This window comes from Eumetopias jubatus, unplaced genomic scaffold (assembly GCF_037043125.1).
Source record: "Eumetopias jubatus isolate StellerSeaLion01/CBP00866 unplaced genomic scaffold, mEumJub1_p1.0 scaffold_11, whole genome shotgun sequence".
NCBI lineage: Eukaryota > Metazoa > Chordata > Mammalia > Carnivora > Otariidae > Eumetopias > Eumetopias jubatus.
In genome coordinates this window covers 778,781-805,740 of record NW_028274817.1, presented here as the reverse complement: position 1 = coordinate 805,740, position 26,960 = coordinate 778,781, and the positions used below count along the sequence as shown (strand labels likewise).

The window sequence follows — 26,960 nt, the reverse complement described above, 5'->3', positions numbered from 1 at the left end:
GCCCAGAGGGAGCTGGGAGTGTGAGGCCATCCTGAGGTCATAGCCCCAGCAGCAGGACTGCCCCCTCTTCTTCACTCCCTCGCTCTCTTGATCCTATTTGTGTAAACTTTTGTCCATAAGAACTTTTAAACAAGTGGAAGCTTTGAGAGCTCTTCACAAGGCAGCGTTGATGGCACTTGGGGGCTGTCTTAGTTTGCTAGGGCAGTTGTAACAAAGTACCACAAATTGGGTGGCTTGAAGAACAGAAATGTATTGTCTCCCTGTTCTGGAGGCTAGAAGTGCAAAATCAAGGCGTAAGCAGGGTTGGTTCTTTCCGAGGGCTGGGAGGGAGGCCTCTCCCCGTGGCTCTTCACGCGCTCCTCCCTGTGTGTGTCCGTGTTCTGATCTCCTCTCCTTATAAGGACATCGGTCATTTTAGATTAGGGGCCCACCCTACTCCACTATAACCTCATCTTAACTAATTCCATCTGCAATAACCCTGTTTCCAAATAAGGCCCCACTCTGAGGCACTGGGGGTTAGAACTTCAACATATAAATTTTAGAGAGGACATAATTCAGCCCCAAACTGCAGATCTCTGATTTCTCCTTATTTGTGTTTTGTGTTAAAAAAAAATAATAAAGCAATGAATGGTTTCAGGTGTTTTTTAAAAAAGAGAACATAGAAGAATTAGGTTGTGCTGTATTATGTATTTGAGAGGCATTTTAACATTTATTCCAGAAAATTCCTGTGGATGTTTAATACCCATCAGCTGGCTGTCATAGCAAGGTGGCTGTAGTGGTTTGCTAGGACAACAGTAACAAAGTCCCACAAACTGGTGGCTCAAACAACAGAAATATATTGTCTCACAGTTCTGGAGGCCAGAAGTCCAAGATCAAACTTGCCTGTGATGCCCAGGAAACTGGGACCAGATTACGGAATGTTCCAGGCACCAAAGATGTCTCACAATGGGGCAGCCTCCAACGGGAAGGAAGGAGTTGTCATCAGAAGTGTGCAACAGGGGCTGGTCAGGGAGGCTCAGTATGATGCTTCTCATAGTATTTCTTCCCTCAGATTCTGCGGTCACAAGATACCTGCAACCCCCCAGACAGCTTCCACGTGAGCTGCTGGCTGGTCCTGGGTTGCCTTCCTTTCTGACCCCACTGGTCAGGTCAGGCAGCCACCATCAGTTCCCCACACCCAGCTTTGTTCTGCCTGGTTATTTGAGAATTCCAGGCCTGGATGTGTCCTTGAAGGAGCCCAGCCCTGTGGGGAGCACTTACTCAACCAAATTCTGGGTTCTGTAGCACTTCAGAAAAAGCTGGTTTATGGCAGAGTGGGGCAGGAGAACATCACAGCCTTGTCCCCAGCTATGGCCCTGCTGAGGTTGCCCCACACCCCTTGGCTCAAGTCTGAGGTAAGTTCCCCATCTCACACAGCGGGCCAACCAGGAGGGAAGCTCTTGTTTTAGGTGCCAAACGCTTTAGGGCCTTCAGAGAGGGCTGAAAGTTTGGGACAGAAAGAGTGCCACACAAGGACACCCACAGGCTATATATCCTTGGGGCTGTCCAGCTGTCACTTTCCTTCCATTAGATACCACACCTGCCTAGCATCCCAAAGGCCTCTCAGCATCAAGCACCCACATCTGAACTACTTGTCTCTACTGTCATCCCCACCGCCTCCCTGCGCAACTGTGGAAGGGGTCTTCCCTCCATGCACCCTGGGGCTTGATTTCTTGGGTTCATCTTGTCTTTAACCCTGTCATTATGGGTAACTCTTACCCACCTTCTGGACTGAGCTTATTGAAATACCCTTTTCCAGTGAAATTGGCTACTGTCCCCATTACGGCATTGGTCAAGCTTCCTTGGCTTTCTGCCTCACCCAATCATGGCAAGGCCTGTAGGCTGTGCCCCAGCATGCTGCCTGGCAGAGTAAGCTGGAGAGCAGTAAAAGCACAGCTTCTGGCACAAGGCCTTGTACTTTAACCCCCTGTGCCTCAGTTTCCTCGTATATACAGTAGTGAGTAGTAATACCTACCTCCTGAGGCTGCCCCAAATTCTAAATGGGATAATGCATATACAGTCCTTGGCACAGTGCCTGGGTGCTCCCAGGTATAAGCTTGCTGATTTGCAGGGCCTTCTTCAAATGCAGAGACCAGTATCGCCACCTTTCTGGCCTCTGAAAGAAAAATGTGGTTGTGGGTACAAGAGAAAGAGGTAACTGCCACAGGCAGCTGGGGCCACACTAGATGAGTGCCCGTGATCTCCAGCAGCTCTCAGGGTAGCTGACAACTGAAGATTGGACTAGAGCTATCTGTGGCTGAAGGTCTGGTAAGGGGATGGGGCTGGTGGGCTGCTGCAGGAGAAGAGAGGCTGGAAGGCTCCTGTATGAATTTGCTTTAATAAGTTATCACAAACTGGGTGGATTAAACAACAGAAACTTAATCCTCTCACAGTTCTGGAGGCCAGGAATCCTAAATCAAGGTGTCAGTATGGCTGTATGTTTCCTCCAAAGGCTCTGGGGGAGAATCTGTTCTAGGCCTTTCTCTTAGCCTCTGGTATTGCTGGCAATCCTTATTGGTTCTTAGCTTTTAGACGCATCACTCCAATCTCTGCCCCTGTTTTCACATGGCTATATTCCTTCCATGTGTCTGCGTACAAAGGTCCTCTTTTTATAAGGGCACCAGTCATACTGGATTAGGACCCACTCTTCTCCAGTATGACCTTAAGTGAATTACATCTGCAGTGGCCCTATTTCAAAATAAGGGCACATCCACAGATATTGGTGGTTAGGAGTTTAGCATATCTTTTAGGGGAACATAATGCAACCCATAACAGCCCCCCTGGAAGAGGTGCCATTTGAGTTGGGTCTTCAAGAAGGCATTGCTCAAGGGGGTGACAAAGAAGGTGGAAGGCACTGAAGGAGAGGCACCAGCTTAGACAGGCTTGGGTGATACTTTGTTCCTATTTCCTTTCTGACATAACAAAAAAGACCAGTGAAGAAGTATGTTTTATTTGCCTGTGATGTTCTCAAGTGGGATGTGTCCCAGTCAGGTGTTCTATGCTGTCATCATTTTGCTATCATTGGAGGACACAGATATCAGAGCTGCCCCTTGTGCACCAGGCACCCTGTCCCTGAAAGCCTTTCCATTTTCCTCTTGTCATCTCCACTGTGCTGGGTCTCAGCCAAGTCCGAGGAGGGACATAGACAAGCAGCCCACTGACCTGGTCTTCTAAAGCCTCCTAGTTTAGGTTGGAGCCAGATGTCAGAATCAACTCTGAGGTGACTTTCCAAAGAGAGCAGCCAAGCCACCGTGGCTCACCCAAAATGAAGACCACCTACCTCCCCGCCTTCACCCTGGCTCCTCCTTTCCTCTTCCTGGGACCTCAGAGGGGCCTTTCTAAAGTACCAGTCTGATCATGTGGAAGCCCTTCACCCCCCCACGTCAAGCCCATTCCTTGGCCAGATCTGATTTCAAGCGTTTAAGTCTCCTGCCAGCTGGCCTCCAGTAGGGCTATAGCTCCGTGAAGCTTCTCAGGTGTCCTTGGGCCTGGATTTGTGCACAGTCTTATTACACTTTAGTAGAGTCAGGACCCAAGCCACTGTGCCTCCATTTTGCCCCCCACTGGGCTGGGGGCTTCACCAGGGCAGGCCTGGGCCTCACCCCCATCTGGACTCCTTGTCTCAACTGTCCTAGTGCCCAGAGACAGCTGAAGAAAGGGATTAGTTGCTATAAGTGGGCTGGGTCTTAAAGGATGGATCTTAAAGGATGGCTCTTAAAGGAGCTGGGGAGGTATAGTTTGGGATGCAGAGGACCCCCACAAAGCCAGGGAGCTCTAGATTCTTGCTGGTTCTGCCCATCACCATGGCCCAAGCCTACTGGGTATCAGACCCTGCAGTGGAACCAAAAAGTACATCAGACCTGGAGGGGTGTGTGTGGTCACTTGTGGGCCAGGTTCTGAGCACAGGAATCCTCAAAGGGGCCCTCTGAGTGCTGAGAATATCTGATCCTCTGTGAGCTCCGGCTCACAGGCACCTGGTCACTTGCTTTCATGCCCCAAGTCTCTGGTATCCTACACCCACTGGCTCTCACTCCAAATTTGGTCTGTAGGTTTCCAGAGTATCTTGTTTGTCATCAGTCCCCATCAGTCATATACCCAGAATTCCCACTGACCTCACAAATAGCACTTTGGACATTCCAGAGGGACCACAGCCAGGGCTCACCTCTGCAAGTGGATAGTAGCCTCATGGCAGCAGCTATAGACAGGGCATTGGAGCTGGGCGGTCCCGTTTCCACCCAGAAGGCCCCTTGCTGTGCCTGAAGGGGTCTGGGCTCATGGGTGGGGGATCAGTAAAGGGGTGTTTCAATCTCCTTCCTCTGGGGCCTGGAGGTCAGTGGCCCACACTCAGCTGTAGCACCAAGAAAGCTTAAGGCCAAAGAGGAGACAAGAGGGGGAAAAAAAGGCAGTGGGTCTGGGTGTCCCACTGCATTAGCCAGGAGGCTCCTGAGGGAGAATGCCCTTGGACCCCTGGCACAGATGGGGAAGAGGGGGAGGTTTTTCTTACCGGCAACTCCCTAGCTCTCTTCCTTGGCTACAGTACAAGAGGTGAGGAGATTGTCCGCCTGCAGATCATGACACCTGGGGCAGGACTTCACCTGATGTCCCCAGACCTGGAAGGAATGAGGTATGGGGGCCCTGCTGGGCTCCTTCCGTGCCATTTTAGAGATGGGGTCAGTAGGGAAGGAATGCAAATGATCAGGCCCAGGGGCTGGTTGGTGAGAGACATGGTCAACCTGAGTCTCCTACCCCCATCTCATTCTTTCCACCCCAGTGGTGACTGTACCCTGGCCAGAGATGTTAAGCATCTGATACACCTGGTGCTGGGGAGGGTGAGGGACAGGGGGACCACAACCAGCAGGGAGCACAGAGGGCCTTGTCCCTGCCCCAAGACAGGAGGCAGAGATTCGTGCAACAGGCAGGCAGGATGGTGAGGTGGAAGGGAGCTTGCAGGGTTTGCTAGGAGCTGGGCTTCAGGGAAGCTGGGGTGGGGGCAAGGGGAGATCTGAGCAGGGAAGGGCCAGTTCTCTTTGGAGGAACAGGTGGAAGGAGGGATCCTGCAGCTCTCTGTCTTCGATTCATTTAGCTATTCACTCGGCTAACATTTACTGAGCTCCTGATGCGTACCTGACCCCTGTGCCAGGGCCTGGAAGGCAGCTGTGAAGCAGCCAGACTGAGACCCTGCCTTATGAAGCCCCAGAGTCTAGGGAAGGAGGCCAGAGTGTATGCCCACTGGGGCAGTGGGAGCCCCAAGCAGGGGCCTGTCACCAGCTAGAGGTGGGGATGGTTAAGGGAAGGCTTCCTGGGGGAAGTGGCATCCAAGGTGAGTCCTGATGGCTCTCCAGTTCTCTTTACTCTCCTCCTTGACTCCTCCTTCTCCACATCCCCACCCCAGTCAGGCACTGAGTCCTACCCATTTTACTTTAGGGATATTTCTTATTCCTATTCTATTGCCCCATCCCTAGACACTCCACATCTCTACCTGGATGAGATTTCTAAAAAGCAGAAGTAATCATGCCAACCCCCTGGAGAAAACCCTGCAATGCCCCCCACCCTGACTGGGCTCTGCAGCCTGAACTCACTACCCCTCATATATCGTCCCTCCTTGGGCCCTCAGCTGCAGCCTCCCAGGCCTCCATATAGTGCCCGTGCACAGTTGTCCACTCATAGATCAGTCTTCCCCAAGAACTCTGAGCACCTGGAGGGCAGGGGCTGCAGTTAAGTGTTCCATACATTCCCTTTGGCCCAGAACAGAAATGCGGGAGTGTTTGTTGCTGGAATGACTGAGGATCATCCGGTGTGATGATTTCTTTAATAAGGCAGTATTGCAAGCTGCTTCATTGGTTTCCCTAAGGTAAACAATCTATGAGAAACAAGGGCAAAGTGACCCCAAGAGATGCAGGAGGAAGCCAGGCTGCCTCCAATGAACATCCCTGCTGTGTCTCCTGTCTTCAGAACCCACAAGGCTTCTGGTACTTTGTCTGGGAGTGGCAAAGCTACGATAACCCATTGAGATCCCATGGGGTGCCCCTACCCCACTTTCCAATGGGAGAATCAAGTTGGGGGAAGAAGAAAGAGGGAAAGCTAGAATTGACCAAGTCCTGCCCTGCCCCAACAGCCTAGCAGGTATCCCCATGCAGGGTGTAAATGCACTCACTATGTCCATTTTACAGATGTGGAAATTGAGACCCTGAATGGTCAAGTAACTTGCTCAAGGTAACATGGCCAAGAACAGGCAGATTCAAGACTCCCACCCAGGCTGCTTGACTCCTACTCTGTGCCTTTTGCTCCATAATTCAGTACACTACTGGGGACCAGGGTGAAGGGGCAAGAAGGGGTGATATAAATACTTGGCATTTTTTAATAAATATATGATGAGTTTACTTGTGGGCATCCAAATGCAAATTGCCAGGAGGCATTTGAGGGTTTGTAGTTGAGGTTTTGAAGAGAGGTTAGGGCTCAAGAAATGTCCATGTTATATGCAGACAGATTAAAGTGAAATAATGGGATTCAGTGTCGGTGTTTACATGGGGTACAATGTAAAGGGAATCAAGGAGAGAAGAGCCAGCAGGCTGAGCACAGATCCCAGTGTGGAGATGGCAACTGCCTGGTCATCCCCCGCTGAGGGCGGCTGGGGATGGCAGTCAATTCTAGCCATGTTGAAGGTGAGCTCTCTGAGGGCCAGTCTGAAAGGCATTGGAGGTGTGGGTCAGGAACACAGGGAGGTGGGAACAAGTAGAAGTCACTGGCTTGAAGGTAGCAGTTGATGCCATAGGAGCAGAGGAGGTGGGCAAGGTGGTGGAGCATGCACATGGAAAGGAATGCTGAGAACACCAAAATTACAGGGCAGAAGAAGAGAGAAATGTAAAGGAGGCTGGGAAGGTATGGCAAGGGAGGTAGGAGATGGTGTCACAGAGTCAGGACAGACAGATGGGGGAGAGAAGGCAGAAGTGGCCCACTAGGTCAGAGAGAACAGAGAGAGGTTGCATTAGGAGGTTAGGAGCAGTCTTAACATCATGGAGGATTATAGTCGAGAACTCTGCAATCAGACTGTTTGGGTTCAAATCCTGGCTCTTCCCCTTGTTACCTGGGGAACTTGGGGCAAATTGGTTGGGCTCTCTGTGCCCACATTCACTCATCTGGAAGGTAGGCATGGATAAATACAGTGCCCACATCCTGGGGTTTATGTGGAGTGTTAATGCATGCAGAATTGTGAGACTGTAGTCTGACCCTCAATCAACAGTTGCTATTAGTAATGAGAATTTGAGAATTGGCCAGTCCAACAATATCAGATTTTAAGTTCCTTGGAGATAGTTGGCATTTAGGGATGAGGTAACTTCCTTCATCTGAGTGTGGGTGGCTACTGGGTGGTTAACTTATGTTTCTTTCCTCCATAGTTCTTCCCCAGGCTCCAAAGACAAAGAGGCCTCCAGCCGTAGAGAGGCCAAGAGAGACTTGTTTGGTGAGGAAGGCTGCAAGAGCCCCAGTCCAGACCCTGAAAGGTAACTCAGTGCAGGGACATAGAGCCCATGTGGTCCTTGGTCTAAGTCAATGGATGGAGCTGGGACCAGGACTGTCCAGTTCCCCAGTGTGTCCCCAGTGCCTGAGGCAGTGCAAGTCCTCAGTGAATATTTGTTGAAAGAATAAATGAAGGAATGTATGAGGCCTGGAGAGGGGCAGGCCCCTGCCAAGATCCCTCAGGGAGCCGGTTGCAGAGCTGGACAAAACTCTAGGCCAGACCACCCCACCCCAGCCTTTGGCCCAACTTCACTGAAGGCCAGGGCAAGCGAGGCTGCCAAGTCAGCAGTTTAAGGAAGTCAGTGACCAAAGGATACATGGGCCTCAACAGAACATCTAGCATGGACTTCCAGGATGACCTGTAGATAAAGGGAGACATGGTAGAGGCTGGCAAGGATGTGAGACAGAGCCAGTGGGGGATGATGAGTCCAGAAGGGATGGTTGTGCCCAGCCATCCTATGACCATCTCATCGAGTTGTCCTCCAAGCCAGACCAGGGAAGCCTGGGTGTGGTGAGCAGTGGCTGAGATTTAGACATTTTTTCAATGGGATTCTAATAGCCAGTAATGGATAAGAGCCCACAATCTTGCCTGTCTGCCACCATTTTCTCAGTGTGGAGTTCTGTATCCCCAGTGGGGACTCAGCCATGGAAATGAGGGAAGGGGACCCAGGATGTCTTGGGGGGGGATCTTGTTTGTGCACTGGGCTCTGGTTTATTAGTGGCCCCAAATGCCTTGCCCCTTGTTCTTTTCAGCCATTGATCCCTCCATTGTGCCAGCCTCCTCCTGAGTTGCCACTTTGCTCTATTGTTTTGGCTTCACTCTTGCTCCTGGTCCATTAGGTTTGGAAGAAAAGCAGAAATACTTGCTGGTGTCAGGTTGGCTCTAGCTGGAGCAGTGCAGGGTGGCAGCCGAGAGCCTGGGCTTCTAGTCCTTGAGGCTTGCTCTCAGGACATCTTAGTTATATTAGATCAAAACCTAATCAGAGTCAGCAAATGCTTCTCTTCCCGTAACAGGTCAAGCACACAGTCAAGTGATGGCAATGTGGGATCCAGAGCCATGAGCTTCCTACCTGAAGGCTTGACTGGAGCAGACATTGGCTCTGGGAGAGGAGGGTAAGCTGCCTGGGGAAGGCAGGTGGCCTCAACTTATTGATTCTCTCATATCCCGGTGACAGGCCAGGGTCAAGCTGCCAAAACTGCTTGGGTTGCTGGGGACTGAGCACTGTCATTTCCCATAGTCCTATCTACAGCTTGCTTCTCCAGTTGCTGCCACCACACCCTTTGTCCCTGGGCTTTCCACTTATGGCAATTGCCGGTGCTTGAATCTTGCTCCTTCTACCTTCTGCCACTGGCTCTCAAGATCCTCCAGAGCAAGCACAAGGGCCCACTTGCAGCCAGAGGCCCAGCCCTTGCCTGGGCAGGCATCAGGAGGTAGGATGAATGTGTGGGGGAATGAGTGAAGGGACGGACTAACAAACAAATGACCATCTTCTTGGCTGAGCTCTGAGGACAAGCTGAAGGAGGTCCTTCATCTCTGTTTTCTCCTTTCCCATCCAGAAGCCCCAAAGCTCCTTTTCCTGCCCCACCAGCCTTTCCTGGCCAGTTATGCTCTTTGGTTCAGTGAGAGGAAAAGCAGTGGTCCCTCTGAGAAGACAAGCATGTCTGGCTGGGCTCAAATTCCTGGACCTGGGTGGAGTCAGGGGCCACTTTCTCAGGTGTCCCCAAGTGGTTCCAAGCCAAGAATGAGTCATCCTTGGGGACAAAGAATCGGTATGCTGATGTTGGCACAGATAGTTCAGCTCCAAGTTGTGCTAGCGCCCTTATGGTTCAGAACAAATGGACAAAGAGGAATGACAAAGCCAGTGTCTGCCGAGAGCCACAAGGGCATGCAGGTACAAGGAAAGGCCCCTGGGCTGGAGCCTTGGCTCTTTGAGCTGTCACTAGTGGGGAGGACTCTCTGAGAACCCAGCACTTGCAGCCTGCTTCGCTGTGTGCTGGCCAGCACTTGTGCTATTAACTGAATTTGCTGGTTGCTGTTGTAGACTTCTGCTTCATGTTTGAATATTCATCCAGATCATCCTTCTTGCTTACACACCTTCATAAAGTAAAATCTTTGCTTTCTGCTTTCAGTTTCCTTAAAATAAAGCCAAACATCAAGTCACCTTACAAAGTAATCTGGAAGAATTGTCTAGATTTTTATGACTTTTAACCTTTCAAGGTTCAAGAGTTTTATACATTGTCTTAGCCTATCCTTATTTTGACAATGATTTTTAAGAAACTTGCCTTTATTATATTTCCAAGGAAAACCTTTTTTTTTTTAAGATTTTATTTTTAAGTAATCTCTGCACCCAATGTGGGGCTCGAACTTACAACCCTGAGATCAAGAGTTGTATGTTCTACCAACTAAGCCAGCCAGGCGCCCCAGAAAATGTTCTTTCTTTTTTTTAAGATTTTATTTATTTGTCAGAGAGAGAGCGCGCATGCACACACAAGCAAGGGGAGCGGCAGGCAGAGGGAGAAGCAGGCTCCCTGCTGAGCAAGGAGCCCGAGGTGGGACTCGACCCCAGGGCCCTGGGATCATGACCTGAGCCAAAGGCAGACACTTAACCGACAGAGCCACCCAGGCATCCCAGAAAATGTTATTTCTTATGCAGAAAACAATCACTTCTTTTCCATTCACTTTTTTCCCATTCACTCTTATGAGTTTAATAATTGAATTTAGTAATTATGGTTGGAAGTACAAATGGGATAAACAGATTTGAGAACAAACGTGAGGAACTCTTAGTGAGCATGCTACTCAAGTGCAGGCTTGCACAGGCGATGAGGTGAGCTGTGACTGCTCAACATGCTGTGAGCATCAATCTGCCTGATTTTTTTTTTAATTTAATTTTATTATGTTATGTTAGTCACCATACAATACATCATTAGTTTTTGATGCGGTGATCCATGATCCATTGTTTTCGTATAACGCCCAGTGCTCCGTGCAGTGCGTGCCCTCCTTAATACCCATCACCGGGCTAACCCCTCCCCCCTCCCCCCTCCCCTCTAGAACCCTCAGTCTGTTTCTCAGAGTCCACAGTCTCTCCTGGTTCCTCTCTCCCTCCGATCTCCCCCCTTCATTTTTCCCTTCCTTCTCCCGATGTCCTCCCTGCTATTCTTCATGTTCCACAAATAAGTGAAACCGTATGATAATTGACTTTCTCTGCTTGACTTGTTTCACTGAGCATAGTCTCCTCCAGCCCCATCCATGTGGATGTAAAAGTTGGGTATTCATCCTTTCTGATGGCTGAGTAATATTCCCTTGTATATATGGACCACGTCTTCTTGACCCATTCATCTGTTGAAGGGCATCTCGGCTCTTTCCACAGTTTGGCTATTGCGGACATTGCTGCTATGAACGTTGGGGTGCATGTGGCCCTTCTTTTCACTACATCTGTGTCTTTGGGGTAAATACCCAGGAGTGCAATTGCTGGGTCATAGGGTAGCTCTATTTTTAATTGTTTTGAGGAATCTCTACACTGTTTTCCAAAGTGGCCGTACCGACTTGCATTCCCACCAACAGTGTAAGAGGGTTCCCCTGTCTCCACAACCTCTCCAACATTTGTTGTTTCTTGCCCTGTCCATTTTTGCCATTCTAACTGGTGTAAGGTGGTATCTCAATGTGGTTTTGATTTGAATTTCCCTGATGGCTAATGATGATGAACATTTTTTCATGTGTCTGTTAGGCATTTGTATGTCTTCTTCGGAGAAGTGTCTGTTCATGTCTTCTGCCCATTTTTTGACTTGATTTTTTTTTTTGGGGGGGTGTTGAGTTTGAGAAGTTCTTTATAGATCTTGGATACCAGCCCTTTATCTGTAGTGTCATTTGCAAATATCTTCTCCCATTCTGTGGGCTGCCTCCTTGTTTTGTTGACTATTTCCTTTGCTGTGCAGAAGCTTTTTATCTTGATGAAGTCCCAAAAGTTCATTCTGCCTGATTTACAGAGAGACAAAGAATGCAGCCTACCTTGGGAAGACTGGTAAGACAGCAACCCACTCACTCAATCTGTATCCAGTTGATGGATACAGATCGACTGCAAAGGGATGCTGCTTCTATAAATGGCCACAGGCCCCGGTAATAATAACAGGAGCAATTTAGCACATGCTAGGGCTTAGGCATTATTCTAAGTACTTGTCATCTATTAACTCATTTACTCTTCTTGGAAAACTTACGAGTCAGACACAATTATCATCCCCATTTCACTGATGACCAAACAGGCCCAGAGAAGTCAGGTGATGTGCCCAAGATCACACAGCTGGGAGGTAGCAAAGTGATGATTTGAACGCAGGCAATGCGCCTGCAGGGAGCGTACACTGCCCCAGTGTCAGGCAGTTGTGGACTCTAAGTGATTATTATGCCCTGGGCATCTGTTTGAGCAGCCCTTCAGCTCTCATCGGAAGCCATCCTTTGGGGAGGGAATAGACATACAGACACAAAGTCCTTAACCCAGACCAGACTTGGACTCCTTCCACAGACTGTGCTCTGCTGCTGGCTTCCCCCCATCTCCTGGATGACCAGGATGTGTGTGATGCCAACTCTCAGCCTTGCAAGCCCAGCATCTACTCACAAGGACCCAAGCTGAGGTGGTAGAGGGGATGGCATTGGGAGACAGGGCTTGGGAAGAGACCCTTCTGTAGGGACTGCCGCTCAACCCAGCAAGCAGAAGTCAGGAGGAGAAATACCAGGGACAGCCAAGCAGTACTAGAAGGCTCAGTCTCAGGAAGCACATGGAAGTGGTTGAGGAGAGCACATGCCTCCAGGGGTGCTAAGGTGCAATAGGAAGGGGTTGTGCATTCCTACGCAGCAGGCTTCTGCCTTATTTCATCTACCAATCCACCAGTAGGAGTGGCTGGTTTGCTGTGGGTGTGTGGAACACTTAGTAAGGAACAATCTTCCTGTACTCCCACACAGCCCCAGGAGATATAGATCAGGCAAGGATACCGGAACCCAAAACCAAGAGCTGATCGGGGCAGTGCTTGATCTTGAACTCAGGTGCTAAGGCCACAGCTCATAAGATGTTATCACACACAGTGGTGTCTGTGCCATACTAACAGCAGGACTGAGATGCCATCCTTTACTGGCAGATGTTGGTCTCCCTTTCCTGTGAGAAGGCAACTGGGAAGGGCCCCGAGTATCCTTTGGTCTGAGGCCTCATCAGGCATGTGTGCTTTCTCCCTCAGCTCCAGTGCCACTCTGGCCTCTGCTGGACCAGCTGACTGGAAGAGTGACAGTCCAGTAGACCTGGAGGACAAGGAGGCACACCTGAAGGGGTAAGGCATCAGGCAACAGTGCTGAGCTTCTGAGGTGGAGAGAAAAATTCAGGTATGCATTAGCCTTTGGCTTGGAAGGTGAGGCCAGCAAGCCCTGTGAGCTGGTCCGAAGCATGTGGCAAGAGCTGAAGCCCCAGCTAGCACCCTCTGGCCTCTGCCTCTGCGGCCACAAAGCTTTCCACTACACCTTGTTGCCTCCAGCCAGGAAGTCTTCCATAATCAGGAAGTCACCCACTCTTTCAATCAACAGTCATTCGAATGGCACCTGCCCAGTGCTGGAGGCTGGAGCACACAGATATGGCTGATGGGAGACAAAGCCTGGCCCAGACTGGAAAAATACATTATGCTGGAGCAGGGAAATGGGGGGGGGGACCAGGACAGCTTCGTGGGGGAGGTGGCTTTTGAGCCGAATCTTGAAAGGTGAATAGACGTCCTTCAAGCAAAGGAAACAGGATAAGCAAAGGACTCCAAACATCCTGCTATTTCCTGGGCACTGCATGTAGTTGAGTGTGGCTAGTACTGAGGGTCCTTGTCAGGGACTGGTGAAATAGAAGGCTTGTCGGGGTATGAAGGAACTGATTGGCCTTTAATACCAGATATTGTTAATGACCACTACACCCACTTAACTTTGGGTCACATACTGTGTGCACAGCCCTTGACTCACTGTGTCTTATACAGTGCTCCCCACAATCCTCTGAGTTTTGCACCTAATTAGAATGAAGAACAAAGGTCTGGAACATAGGTATCTGTGCCTCCTGGGAAGAACAGTGCTCTGAAAGAAATAGCCAGGGTACATGGGGTAACTCAGGCAAGCTCCTCTAAGGAGGAAAAGGAACCAATTCTAGGAAGAGCAAGGAGAAGAGAGCTGCAGATAGAGAACGGCAGACAAACCCTGCAGTGGGAATACACTAGAGTGGCTGCAGCCTAGCCAATGACAGGGACCATAGATGGACCAGGGCTTTGGTAAGCTATGAGGTCTGAGACTCTATTATGTGGCTTTTTGGGTTCAAATTGCATTGACAGTTAACAGAGTGAAAACAGTAACTGACACCTATAGTGTGCTCTGCTGGATGCTTTACAATCTTTCCAGCAACCCCATAAAATGAATAAGCAGGGAAACTGAGGCACAGAAAGGTTAAGTGACTTGCCCAAGGGCTTACAAGTGGCAAAGCTGAGTTCCAGTGCAAGAGCCTCTTAAAAAAAAAAAGAGGGGCGCCTGGGTGGCTCAGTCCGTTAAGCGGCTGCCTTCGGCTCAGGTCATGATCCTGGGGTCTTGGGATCGAGCCCCACATCCAGCTCCCTGCTCAGCGGGGAGCCTGCTTCTCCCTCTCCATCTGCCTGCCACTCTGCCTACTTGTGCTCTCTCTCTCTCTGTCAAATAAATAAATAAAATCTTTAAAAAAAAAAAAACACAAGGAAAAACTTTAAAAAGCTATTTTATGAAATTTGTTGTGTGAAGCCTATTCTCAAGATCCAGAACCAGTAACTCTCCGCTAGTTAACGTGTGAAGCACCTTGTCTGCATGATCTCATCTAATATTCCCCAAACCTGGGGCAGGATCTGCCTTCTTATTATGCAATATGACAATGGAGAAAACTCTGGCTGCGCTTGAGAATCACCAAGAAAGTGTTAAAAAAAAAATTCCTGAGCCCCATGCAGAGGTTTATAGATTTAATTGTTGTGGGGTGGCTTACACCATCCATGTCTTTTTAAAATCTCCCAGTTTATTTTCATGTCCAGTCTAGGTTGAGAATCATTGCCGGCTTCGCGCCTGGGCTTTTGATTGGCGCGCACCTCTGCGCGCGCGCGCCTATTGGAGCGCGACACCGTCTTCTGTGTGCCTGCGTGGCGGGGGCAAGCCCACTGGAGCCTTGTGCGCCTGCGTGCACCGCCATTTCCTGCATCGGGGAGCTCGGGTCGCAGTGCCTATCGGGAAATACGACCATCCACAAAGCGAAATGGCTGCCCAGGGCTAGAAAGGCCTCAGTGTAGCTTCTCCTTCTGCCGTGCTGATTCCGGCCGCTAGATGGCGCGCAAGGATCAGAAATGGGCCGGGTGGTCTGTCTGGGGCCGCTGTGGGCTTTCACTGTCCTTGTATGGATGGCCTGGTGGGCGCAGGTGGTGTCACCGACCTTGGGGTTGCAGCAGGCCCCCCTGACCCCGTGTGGACCATCGCCGCAGTTCTGACAGAGGCGGGAGAGAGGGAGCGGGCTCGGTGCCCGCAAGGAGCCGAAATGGGCTACTGTGGCCCCAGCCTGTTTGGCAGGGTGCCCTGGCCTTGGTCGTCTCTGGCCTCTGGCCACTGATCTTCAGAGCTGCCCGGGGGCAGGGGCTGTGGACTCACGGGGAGGGCTGCCAATCCTCCATCAATGAGGGACCACCTGGGTGGATCTGCCTGGACAGGGCTCTGGGGCCCTGGAGAGGCGGCTTAATTCCCAAGAGTTGTGTGAGGAAGGGTGATGGGGGTGGGCAAGGAGATCCTGCAGAGCAAACTGTCCCAAACTTGAGGAACTCTTCCCTATTCTAACTTGGTCTTGCTTCATTACATATGCGGGAAGAGTCAGTATAGTGTGGTGATCAAGAGCATTTATTCCTGTGCATGGGCTCACAGTGAAGCTCTGTCACTTACTCCCTATGTGGCCTTGGGTATCTTTCCCATCTCCTCTTCTAACAGAATCCAAGCTCGTTCTGCTCACTGCAGGACAGGCCAGTAAGTGGAGAGACAAGATGTTAGGGTAAGGAAAGCGACTTTATCCGGAAAGCCAGCAAACCAAGGAGATGGTAGACTGTTATCCTAAGGAACTATCTCTTCTTGGCCTGAAATTTGAGCTTCATAAAAAAATTAAAAGAAAGTTAGTTAAAGGGAGGAAGCAGGAGGGGGTGGAATTAAAAGGTGACTGATACCTGTAGACATCCCAGGAAGGTTGTGTAACTTCTCTGTCCTTAGTCAGTTTATCTTTGTTTATAGGAATCTGGTCATGTTGTTCCTGTAAATCTTAAACATAACGTAGTCATTTGTGTGCATACTTACTTATCTCCTTGGGTGAGGTAAGTTTTGGGTAAAGAGTGGTCTTTGCAAGTCTTAGCTGTAGCATGCCTACGTGCATGGCTAAACGTGCATGTGTGGGATAGCTGAGAAGTTTCTAAGCTATAGGTCACAGTAGCAAGGAAAATAGAAGCAGTATGGAGTCAAACATGCTAAGTTTGTTCCTATTACACTCTGTGTTTGAATTTCCTTACCTATAGAATAGTGGTAATAATAGTTTCCACCACACAGGGTTGTTGTGAGGATTAAGTGAGTTTGTTTGTATAAAGCATGTAGGACATTTCCCTGGCACAAAGTACTATGTCAGACTCTCCTTTTATAAAAACTTCAAGCTAAATAAAGCAGCCCCAAAGGAATACCTCCTTTTACCAGAACACTGGGAAAGCTGCTGTTCCCTTCTACAGTTTTATTGGCCTGATTTCTTTTAATAAGACACAGAGTAGTTCATCCCCTCCCCACCAAACTTTGGGTATTTTTACATCTAGAACAGAGTTTTCCTCTTTGTTATGTTGCAAGCCTGGGCTTTCCACATTTATGTTCTTTCTGCATGAGGAACAGGTAAACTTTAGGCACATGTATTCACTGTGGACAACCATTATCAATCAGCAGAGGAGTCTTTTGGAGTCTTTTGTAAGAGTGGAAGGGGATGTTATCTTCCATGTGGAGTCTGATTGTGTCCAGAATAGACAGTAGCTGTATCAGGCTGCTGAATCTTTGGTCTAGTTGCAGCCAGAAGTATTACTTTGCCTATCTCTAAACACTTAACTTCCAGGCAATTCATTAGAGGCGTGGGAGACCTCTGGGGTACTACATTGCTCAGCAAGACTTCCTCTGACTAAGATTTCCTTATTATAGGTCAGATGGATTACACCTCCTATAATTGTAGTGACTTTGTTCTGAGGCCTAGGGCAAAGGAACCTTATTCATCCACTTGTCCTTGTGTTGCAATGGACCCCCAAATTACTCTTTTCAGAGAGTCTTGACTTGATGCACAAATTGATGAGGACAATCTCTGTTACCATAATTCTATAAAGGACAGGAGATGGGACAGGATTCTGATTAAGTCCATGGCAAAGCTAGTTCAGGGCTTACAGAGTCTGCAGGAAACAAGCCCTTTAGGCTTTCTAGGTTTGTCTTTGGCTCAAGCATGTATGTCACATGTAGGGTTGGGGTGGGTGTGTCAGGGTATCCTGCTGGCTAAGGGACTGGCATTATCTGAGCAGACCACTCTTGATATCTGGCTGGGCTGCAGCAGACCATCAGGGTAAAAGCAGCACAGAGAGGGACAACACCCACTTGCCTGCCCATTTGCCTGGGCAGCTGGTAGTGGTAATAAGCTTATTATCCCTGCTAGGGTACTTTGGTTCATGTCACTTGAGGCCAAAAAATCGCTTTGCTTTCAGGGCATACCCCAAAAACTATGGTCACTGCTCCACTTGTTATTTCAGCTCAAAGGTAGGGAGCATACATATTATGGGATTAACTTCTGTCAATAAAAAGTCCCAGGGCTAGAGGTAACTGGTAGTGTGATCTTCTTATCCCAGGGTAGCCCCGCCAGTGATTGGAGGCATGCTGCTGATGTTGGGAGGCTTGAGTTCGGGTTAAGCCATCCGGGTGATGATGAACTAGATTTTTATTTTTTAGAATGCTGGCTTAAGCTCTCAATAACCCGACTCAGTATCCTTGGCCTAGTGGGCATATAACATCTTTGAGGCCTCCAGGTAGCAGCACCATCACACATAGAGGTCATGGGGAAGGCACCAGGAGAAAGAACAAGGCCCTTGGAAGCACCTCAGATGGGGATGGTGATGGGAAGGGTGTTCAAGTGTAGGTGTGGCATGAGGCCAGGGAGGAAGATCTCCCAAAGAACTTGATGTGTGGGATAGCTGAGAAGCCACTTCCTCCTTGCCAGATTCAGGGGATGGCAAAAGCATCAGAAGTTCAGGCTTTCTCCATTATGAGTGGGGACTGCTTTTGTCAGTGGGAGGGGGAGCAGTGGTAGTGGGATTCTCCCAAAGACGAGAAAGACTGGTCTCCGTGTGGTGGGGGCCATGCTGGGCTCTCCTCTTCCCCATCTTCTGGAAGAGGAGCCCACTATGGCCACAGGAGGTGACATCAGCAGGCAGTGGGTAAAGAAGGACTGGTCCCAAAGCACTTGCTCCATAAGGATATTTATTCTTCCTCAGCACTTTGGCTGGTTCTGAAGAGAAGAATGTGGCTTCCAAGGTGGGAGAGACCTGGCAGGAGAAGCCCACAGCCCTGAGAGGTGGCCAGGGAGACCCAGCTGTACCCTCCCAGCAGCCTGCAGCCCCCAGGACCCCAGAGCCACAGAGCAGCCCCAGAAGACCTGAGCAGCTTGTAGAACTGGACAGCCAGGCCAGCAGGTAAGGGTTATGCTGTGCTGGGCTCCTGCCTGCCTGAGGTGAAATTTTGTCAGGGGCCATGACCCAGGTAGGACCCACTTTTTAAAAAAGATTTATTTATTTATTTTAGAGAGAGAGAGAGAGAGGGGGGGGGGAGGGGTAGAGGGAAGAATCCTGAAGCAGACTCCCCACCGCATGTGGAGCTCGATCTCATGACCCATGAGATCATGACGTGAGTTGAAGCTAAGAGTCGGGCACTTAACCAACTGAGCCACCCAGGTACCCCAAGTGGGATCCACGTTGACCCCATGTTTATGCCAGTGCCTGGCACTCACACACCCAGGAGCTCAAACTCCTGCCCCATGAGTGGAGTTGGGATGGTGACTCCCTGGGTGTGAAGCAGTGTTGAGGGGCTTCCTGTGGTGCAAGTAGCTGGGATAGAGCCTGTGATAGAAGTAGGTGTATGTACCCGGAGGTAAGAAGGACTGCTAATTTCTGACATGTGAAGCGGGAAGGTCTCCCAGGATGGGGGTCCCAAGTAGGATGAGGGTTATTTGTATGTATAAAATGGCACTGTCAGAGAATGAGAGAGAGAAGATTGAGACTGAATAATAACTGACATTTTCTAGGCAACCTCATCTACTCTGTAGCCCCCAGTATAATCTTCACTCAACTCTAGACCTGTTTACTCCATGGCCTACTGGACATTGTTATCCAGATTCCCTACAGGCACTTTACATTCAGCATTACCCAAATGACCTTATCATATCTCTGCATGGCACCTCCCCCCAACTTCCTTGCTGTCTCTCAGCTTATTCTTTCCACGATCTGGAACCATTACCATCCACCCAGTTGACCAATCCTGAAATCTTGGAAGAGCCTTGGCTACCACTTCCCTTCACCTTTACCTTTCATAAGACAACAAGACTTGTGGCCTTATCATCTCTCCCTTGGCTGAGCATTTTCCTAACTGGTTTCCTGCATCATCTTACTTTTTACCCCCTGGCCTGATTCTCCACACGGCAGCTGAAGGGAATCTTCATACAAGTCATGTCTGGTCTGTTCATGATGAATATAACATATTAATGTTATTAATGTCAGTTTTGTTGTTGTTTAATGGATATGGAGTTTCCTTGGTCTCTTGTTGATACTGTTGGCCTCCCTTCCTCTTCCTCTTCTCTTGGGGAAGAATGGCTTATTGGTTAACAGACTGAGAACAGGAACTTCATGAATCTAGCTTGGCCAGTAATTCTCCTTGTATTTGGAAGCAGATGGCTTCAGATGTACAGCCAAGAAGGTTCCCCCTTGAATTCTTTGCTTCTGTCTACAAGCCCCCAGGGCCAGTTGTCCAGCCAGGCTCTTGGCTGGGTGAGTAAGGACCTGTGGTTCAAGGATGCAATAGGAGCCCTGCTTTTTGGCTCTACATGTAAAGCCATCTCCTTCATCAGCTGACATTTATCTCCGTTTTCTGTTCTTTTTTCGTCTAAAAAAAGAGGTGTTAATTATTGGCCCCCTAAAACTCTAAGTCTATACAATGAAAAAAAGGAAAAATAAGAGAGAAACAAAGGCAGATGCATCAGAATTCTGGATAGTAATATTGAAAGGTCTTTTAGCAGAAGAGGACCTGAAGAGGGGTACTGAGAAGGAAAGTTTTGGATAAATGGAAGAACCTGGAAAGAGTACCATCATGGAAACCAAGCCAGGCTGAGCTAACTTTCCAGTATGCTGTGTACCCTTAAATAAGCCCATAGATTTGGTAAAATGGAGTTTATGGCTGCTTTAAGCAAGGGGCAGATCATGGGAGTAGAAAGACTGTGGTTGACTTATGATGGATTGAGGAAGAAGTGGGCGGTGAGGTGGTGCAGTTGGTAGAGGTGTACAACTCTTTCTAAAATGTTGGCCAGGAATTGATGGAGATTGGATGGATGAGCAGATAAACACAGCTACAGGATAAGGGGAAGGGCTTTTTAAAGTGTAGGTTTATGTGCTCAGGTGAGGAAATATACTCTGGGTAAAGAGAGTTTGATATTTGAAGAAAGAGTGAGCAAACCCAAAGGTGAAGGGTCACTGTATTTATGGTAAGGGCTTAGGGTGGTAAGCTCTAGAGCCTTGGGAAGGAAGGAGATGGCTCTGTCTTAGAGACAGGAGGGAGGGATGAGTGCAAATGTAGGTTGGGGGGCAGTGGAAGGAATATGCAGAGTAATGTGGGCTCCTTGATTTTTTTCTGTGAGTTAATGAGCCACACATTCTATAATTAAACCAAATTTTACTTAGTGACTACCAGCCCATGTACTAAGCATTGGGGATACTGACAAATAAAATTTGGCCCCTGACCTCAAGGAGGTATGGATAAGGTATAATGGCAGCATAGTAGGAGTATGTGACTTGATTGGCCTCATTGAATCAGGGAAGGCTTCACAGAGGTGACAGTTAATGTTCCTCTTGAAGAACTTTGTGAGAAGGTGAAGGAGGAGTTCAGGAGTAAGGGGACTCTCCTGTGCTAAAGGGTAGATCAAAGTGTTGCATGCTTGAGGAGCACCCTGTGGTTTGATATGGCTGTAGTTTATGGTGAGAAGACAGTGGAAAAGTTGATGTTGGGCAGATGGTGTACAGACAAAGATTTTATTTATTTGTCAGAGAGAGAGAGAGAGCACAAGCAGGGGGAGCAGCAGGCAGAAGGAGAGGGAGAAGCAGGCTTCTGCTGAGCAAGGAGCCCGATGTGGGACTCGATCCCATGACCCTGGGACCATGACCTGAGCCCAAGGCAGACGCTCAACCACCTGAGCCACCCAGGTGTCCCTTTTACAGACAATAGTTAACCTAGCAGGCCTGAGACTGCTCTTTTTAGAAAGGGCTGCTTGTGAGGCACCTGAGTGGCTCAGTTAAGTGTCTGCCTTGAGCTCAGGTCATGATCCCAGGGTCCTGGGATCGAGTCCTGCATCCGGCTCCTTGCTCAGCAGGAAGCCTGCTTCTCCCTCTCTCTCCCTCTCTCTCTCTCTCTCTGTCTCTCATGAATAAATAAATAAAATCTTAAAAAAAAAAGAAAGGTCTGCTTGTAAGATGTGCCTCTGGGAACTTGAAAAGGTAAACAGTTCTCTACACTGATATGAACCTTTCTCTAAATGATAAGAGATAAGGCTTTCCACCTGGATAACTAGTACAAACAATGTACTTTATGCTGACTCTCTGCTTGCTTCCTGGGAGTTGGGAATTTCAGTACATGCCAGGCAGAAAGTGCCTATGTGACCCGTCTCCAAAAATAATCCTGGGCTGTGAATGAAAACGCTGCCTTTTCCTTTCACTGATTTTGCTTGGTATCCTTTTGTGGTCATAAATCTTAGCCTTGAGGATGACTATATACTTAGTCCTGGGAGTCCTCCTAGTGAATCACTGACCCTGGGGGTGGTTTTAGGGACACCAATACACCATATCAATCTAATAAAGGACAAAAGCCACATGTTCACAGATGGGCAGGGTCAGATCCTTATGCCTTAACAAGGACTTGGACTTTCTCCAGAGGATGAAGAGAAGTCAGGAAAGTTTTTTAAAAAAATCATTGTCCACAATAGCCAAACTGTGGAAAGAGCAGAGATGCCCTTCAACAGATGAGTGGATAAAGAAGATGTGGTCCATATATACAATGGAATATGACTCAGCCATCAGAAAGGATGAATATCCAACTTTTACATCCACGTGGACGGGACTGGAGGAGATGATGCTCAGTGAGTCAAGTCAAGCAGAGAAAGTCAATTATCACATGGTCTCACTTATTTGTGGAACATCAGGAACAGCAGGGAGGACATCAGGAGAAGGAAGGGAAAAATGAAGGGAGGGGAATCGGAGGGGGAGACGAACCAGGAGAGACTATGGACTCCGAGAAGCAAACTGAGGGTTTAGAAGGGAGGGGGTGGGGGTATGGGTTAGCCCAGTGATGGGTATTAAGGAGGGCACGTACTGCACAGAGCATTGGGTGTTATACGAAAGCAATGAATTGTGGATCACTGCATCAAAAACTAATGATGTACTGTATGGTGACTAACATAACATAATAAAATAAAATTTTAAAAAAATCACTGTAAAATTCACACAACATAAAAATTACTATCTTAACCATTTTAAAGTGTGCAGTTCAGTAGTATTAAGTACATTTATGTTGTGCAACCAATCTCCAGAATGCTTTCTGTCTTGCGAAACTGTAACACTTTCCCCATGAAATAACTCCCCAGCCCCTGGCACCCACCAATCTACTTCCTATTTCTATAAATTTGAGTACTCTAGGTTCCTCATAGAATTGGAATTATGCAGTATTTGTCCTTTTGTAAGTAGTGTCTTTCAGTTAACTTAATGTCTTCAAGGTTCATCCATGTTGTAGCATATGTCAGTATGTCCTTCCTTTTTAAGGCTGATTAATATTGCATAATATAGACACACTGCATTTTGTTCATCCATTCGTCAATAGACAGTTGGGCTGCTTCCACTTTTTGGTCATTGTGAATAATACTGCAATAAACATGAGTGTACAAATATCTCTTTGAGATCCTGCTTTCAGTCCTTTTGGGTATATACCCAGAAGTGGAATTGCTGGATCATATAGTAATTGTATGTTTAAGTTTTTTGAGAAACCGTCATGCTATTTTCTACAGTGGCTGTTTTGTATCATTTTACATTCTCACATACATAGAGCCAGAAAAGTTTTAAGCAGGGGGAGTGGTATGATCAGAGTGGTGATTTAGGGTTATCTCTATGGTGGCAGTGTGAAGAATGACCTGGAAGTGGGAAGAGTGGAGGCAGGGGGAAGAGCTACGAAGTGGTTCCAGTCCACCAAGTAAGAGATGAAGGGGCCCCAACTAGGGTAGTAGCTATGGATGTGGAGACAGAACTGTTAAATAAGTATAATGGACCTAGAATTGGGCAACTGATAAGACTTGGGGGAACAGTGAGGGAAGGGGAAGTGTTAAGTCAGAAAGCCATATTTGTGGCTCATGTAGCATGGTGGAGCATGTGACCTCTTTCAGCCCAGGTTGTGGGCAGGTTATCTCCAAGCTACTGCTTCACTGCCTGGAGCCAATAGAGCAAATGCCCAGTCCATGGAGATACCAAGCCAAGGCAGCACACTCAAACAAATTGGCAGACAAGGGCACCTGAGGCAAGGCTCTGGCTTTCACATGGAAGCTGTGCCTGGCCAGCCTGGACAAGTTGCCCTGGCAACACTATTCTATTTCTAAGATGTGCAGCAATACCTGGAAAATGTCCTTCCTTTCTTCCTCCTAGTAGTCTAAATCATGGAGTATGCTGGGTGTAACTGTAGAAAGTCTTCTTTCTAGAACTGGCTGGGTTTTCTCTTTCCAGTCTTTGGGTCTGGCCACTCATAGCATCTTAGTAGACTAGGCTCATCAGGAAGGGTGGCATTTGGCATTTGGAATCCAGTGGGCCTGGATTAAGGACGACTGCTGCTAATAGTCCAAAGTAGCAAGCAGTCCCTCAACCCCAGTCTGGGCGTACACCAGGAGGAAAGCCAGTCAGTGCAAACCTACTAGTGGATAAGGCTTAACTTGCCTGGGATTCCAGGAAGTGTAGAGGGAAGCCAACTGAGAACTGCAGGGATGTAGGCAATGATAACAGCAGAATTGTAAGGGAGAGTGGACAGAAGACTGGAAAAAATCCTTCTATTTTAGAATGTCTGAATTGGCCAGGTTAAACTCTTCCAGAGCCCATACAGAATAGGGACTTCTCCTGGGTGGACCACGTATTATTTCACATGGGAAGAGTTGGTGTGATCCAGCAGAAGAGGATCAGAGGACAGTCAGTGCTTAAGGGTAAAACCTTAGGCCACAGGAGATTGAGTTCTTCCATCAGTTTAGCAAACTTTAAATTTTTTTAAAGATTCTATTTTTAAGTAATCTCTACACCCAAAGTGGGGCTCGAACTTACAACCACAAGATCAAGAGTCTCACGCTTTACCAACTGAGCCAGCCAGGTGCCCTAGAAAACTTTAATTTTTATAGTTCATTAGCTCTATCATTTCAGAAGACCAACAATGATAAGGACAATATAATTGGGGGATAGAGGAAGAACTTGTTGGATTTCTTTCTTTTTTTTTTTTTAAGATTTTATGTATTTATTTGTCAGAGAGAGAGAGAGAGAGAGAGCACAAGCAGAGGGAGCAGCAGGCAGAGGGAGAAGAAGGCTCCTCACTGAGCAGGGAGCTTGATGCGGGGCCCTATCCCAGGACCCTGGGATCATGACCTGAGCTGAAGGCAGACGCTTCACTGACTGAGCCACCCAGGCGCCCCTGGAAGAATATTTTTTAAACCACTAAGAAATACATGATAGGATACTTCTTTGAATATAGATATTACTAATGTCTTTAATACCGAGATTTAAATGCTATAGAGGTAACATTTTTATCCATTTTCTAATCAGTTGTAAAACTGGGTAACAAAACTGTTTCTCATCACCTAGTATATTATAAACCCCAAACTTGTTGGATTTCTTAGATGACTTAACTGGTGAAATGGATTCCTGAGTCACTTGAAAGAGCCAGAATTCCCCATGTGGGTGTACTTTTTCTAACAAAAGTTTAGTGGCCCTGTTCTAACAAAAGTAGTGGCCTTTTTAAAAGGGAAAGTTTCAAGCTAGTGAGAGAGCAAACATATGGTAGTAAGAACATATTTAAGTTATTTAATTTAAAATATATTTTAAAAATAATTGAAATTATGACTAATAACTTTGAGCTGTTGTTGTTTAATATTGGGCCAGGCAGCAGCACGACTCTGAGCAATATCAGGGACAGTGAGGGCACTAACAAATCTCTAGGAATTTTATATAATTTCTGAAATATTTATATAGTTAAAATTATACTCCTCAAAATTTAATTTAGGAAAGGCTCAGCATTATTATTTTTGGATCTGACAATGCTTCCCATAAAATTTATACAATATTAAATAAACCTAATTAGTTTAGTACTTCTCTTGTTAAAAGGTGAAAGAACAAATAAACTGTTTGGGCCTTCTGGGAAATCCCAGTGTCAGTTTTAGGTGTAAAAGATATTTCACATTTGATCTGGGGAAGGCAAAATGTCAAATGTAATCAGGAGTTTTGAACATTTGATTAAGATTATGGGATAGTGAGAAATTTAATACTTGGTTATCTATTAAATCAAAGTGACAAAAAATTTAAAGTAAACATAGAAGATAACATGATTGTAAACACTCTTAGCTCCTTTAAAATTAAGGCCTTTTAAAAATAATTGAGGACATGATAAAGTCAACATAAAGAATAAGACATTAGTTTGATAAGACATAAAAACTTAGCTTTTTAGATCATGTTACCCTTAAAAATAAAATAGGCAGTTATTTTACCAGCAGAATGGATTTCGTTGGGAATAGCAGAGAATTGCAATTCAGGACACAAAAACAACAGCAAAACCAAGTCTGAGAACAAAAGAGAGGAACACTCTTTTATAGAAGAAAGGGAAACACATTGGGAGGGCTTGTCATTAAAAAAAGTCCATTTGAGTAAACTGCGACTTCTAAGTGTAGTGGCTTCTCATTGGCTGAGTTGTGAGAGCCTCTCATGGGCTTGGCTGTTGCCAGGCAAGGAGAAAATCTTCCTCCTGCTGGAGTAGTAAAATATAGGCTTCTTCCTGTTGGTTTTGCAAAGGGCGTGAAGGAGTGGTAGGGCATGAGAGCTCCCACTTCTGGCCTCCTGACTCCATTTTAGTGAGGTTTCCGTTCATTATTTTTCACAATAGATTACTGAGGAAAACTTTTTCATGTGTCTGTTGGCCATTTGGATGTCTTCTTTGGAAAAATGTCTGTTCCTGTCTTCTGCCCATTTCTTGATTGGATTATTTGTTCTTTGGGTGTTGAGTTTGATAAGTTCTTTATAGATTTTGGATACTAGCCCTTTATCTGATATGTCATTTGCATCAGGCATCAGGGAAATCCAAATCAAAACCTCAATGAGATACCACCTTACACCAGTCAGAATGGCTAAAATTAACAAGTCAGGAAACGACAGATATTGGCAAGGATATGGAGAAAGGAGGACCCTCCTACACTGTTGGTAGGAATGCAAGCTGGTGCAGCCACTCTGGAAAATAGTATGGAGGTTCCTCAAAAAGTTGAAAATAGAGCTGCCGTACGACCCAGCAATTGCACTACTGGGTATTTACCGCAAAGATACAAATGTAGTGATCCGAAGGGGTATGTGCACCTCAATGTTTCTAGCAGCAATGTCCACAGTAGCCAAACTATGGAAAGAGCCAAGATGTCCATCAACAGATGAATGGATAAAGAAGATGTGGTCCATATACACAATGGAATATTATGCAGCCATCAAAAAACCCAAAATCTTGCCATTTGCCATGACGTGGATGGAACTAGAGGGTATTATGCTGAGCGAAATAAGTCAATCAGAGAAAGACATGTATCATATGACCTCACTGATATGAGGAATTCTTAATCTCAAGAAACAAACTGAGGGTTGCTGGAGTGGTGGGGGGTGGGAGGGATGGGGTGGCTGGGTGATAGACATTGGGGAGGGTATATGCTATGGTGAGCGCTGTGAATTGTGTAAGACTGCTGAATCACAGACCTGTATCTCTGAAACAAATAATACATTATATGTTTAAAAAAAAAAGAAGATAGTAGGAAGGGAAAAATAAAGGGGGGGAAATCGGAGGG

General features: G+C 47.3%; 1 protein-coding gene across 1 annotated transcript in view; it reads left to right on the top strand.

Moving 5' to 3' along the window:
• ZNF185 (zinc finger protein 185 with LIM domain) overlaps positions 1-26,960 on the top strand; it is a 51,290-nt gene that overhangs the window by 8,688 nt on the left and 15,642 nt on the right. Inside the window, 7 exon segments of the mRNA XM_088028600.1 lie at positions 4,577-4,663; positions 7,434-7,538; positions 8,569-8,667; positions 12,069-12,096; positions 12,098-12,180; positions 12,775-12,864; positions 18,097-18,294. Coding sequence (XP_087884726.1) covers positions 4,577-4,663; positions 7,434-7,538; positions 8,569-8,667; positions 12,069-12,096; positions 12,098-12,180; positions 12,775-12,864; positions 18,097-18,294 — 690 coding nt within the window.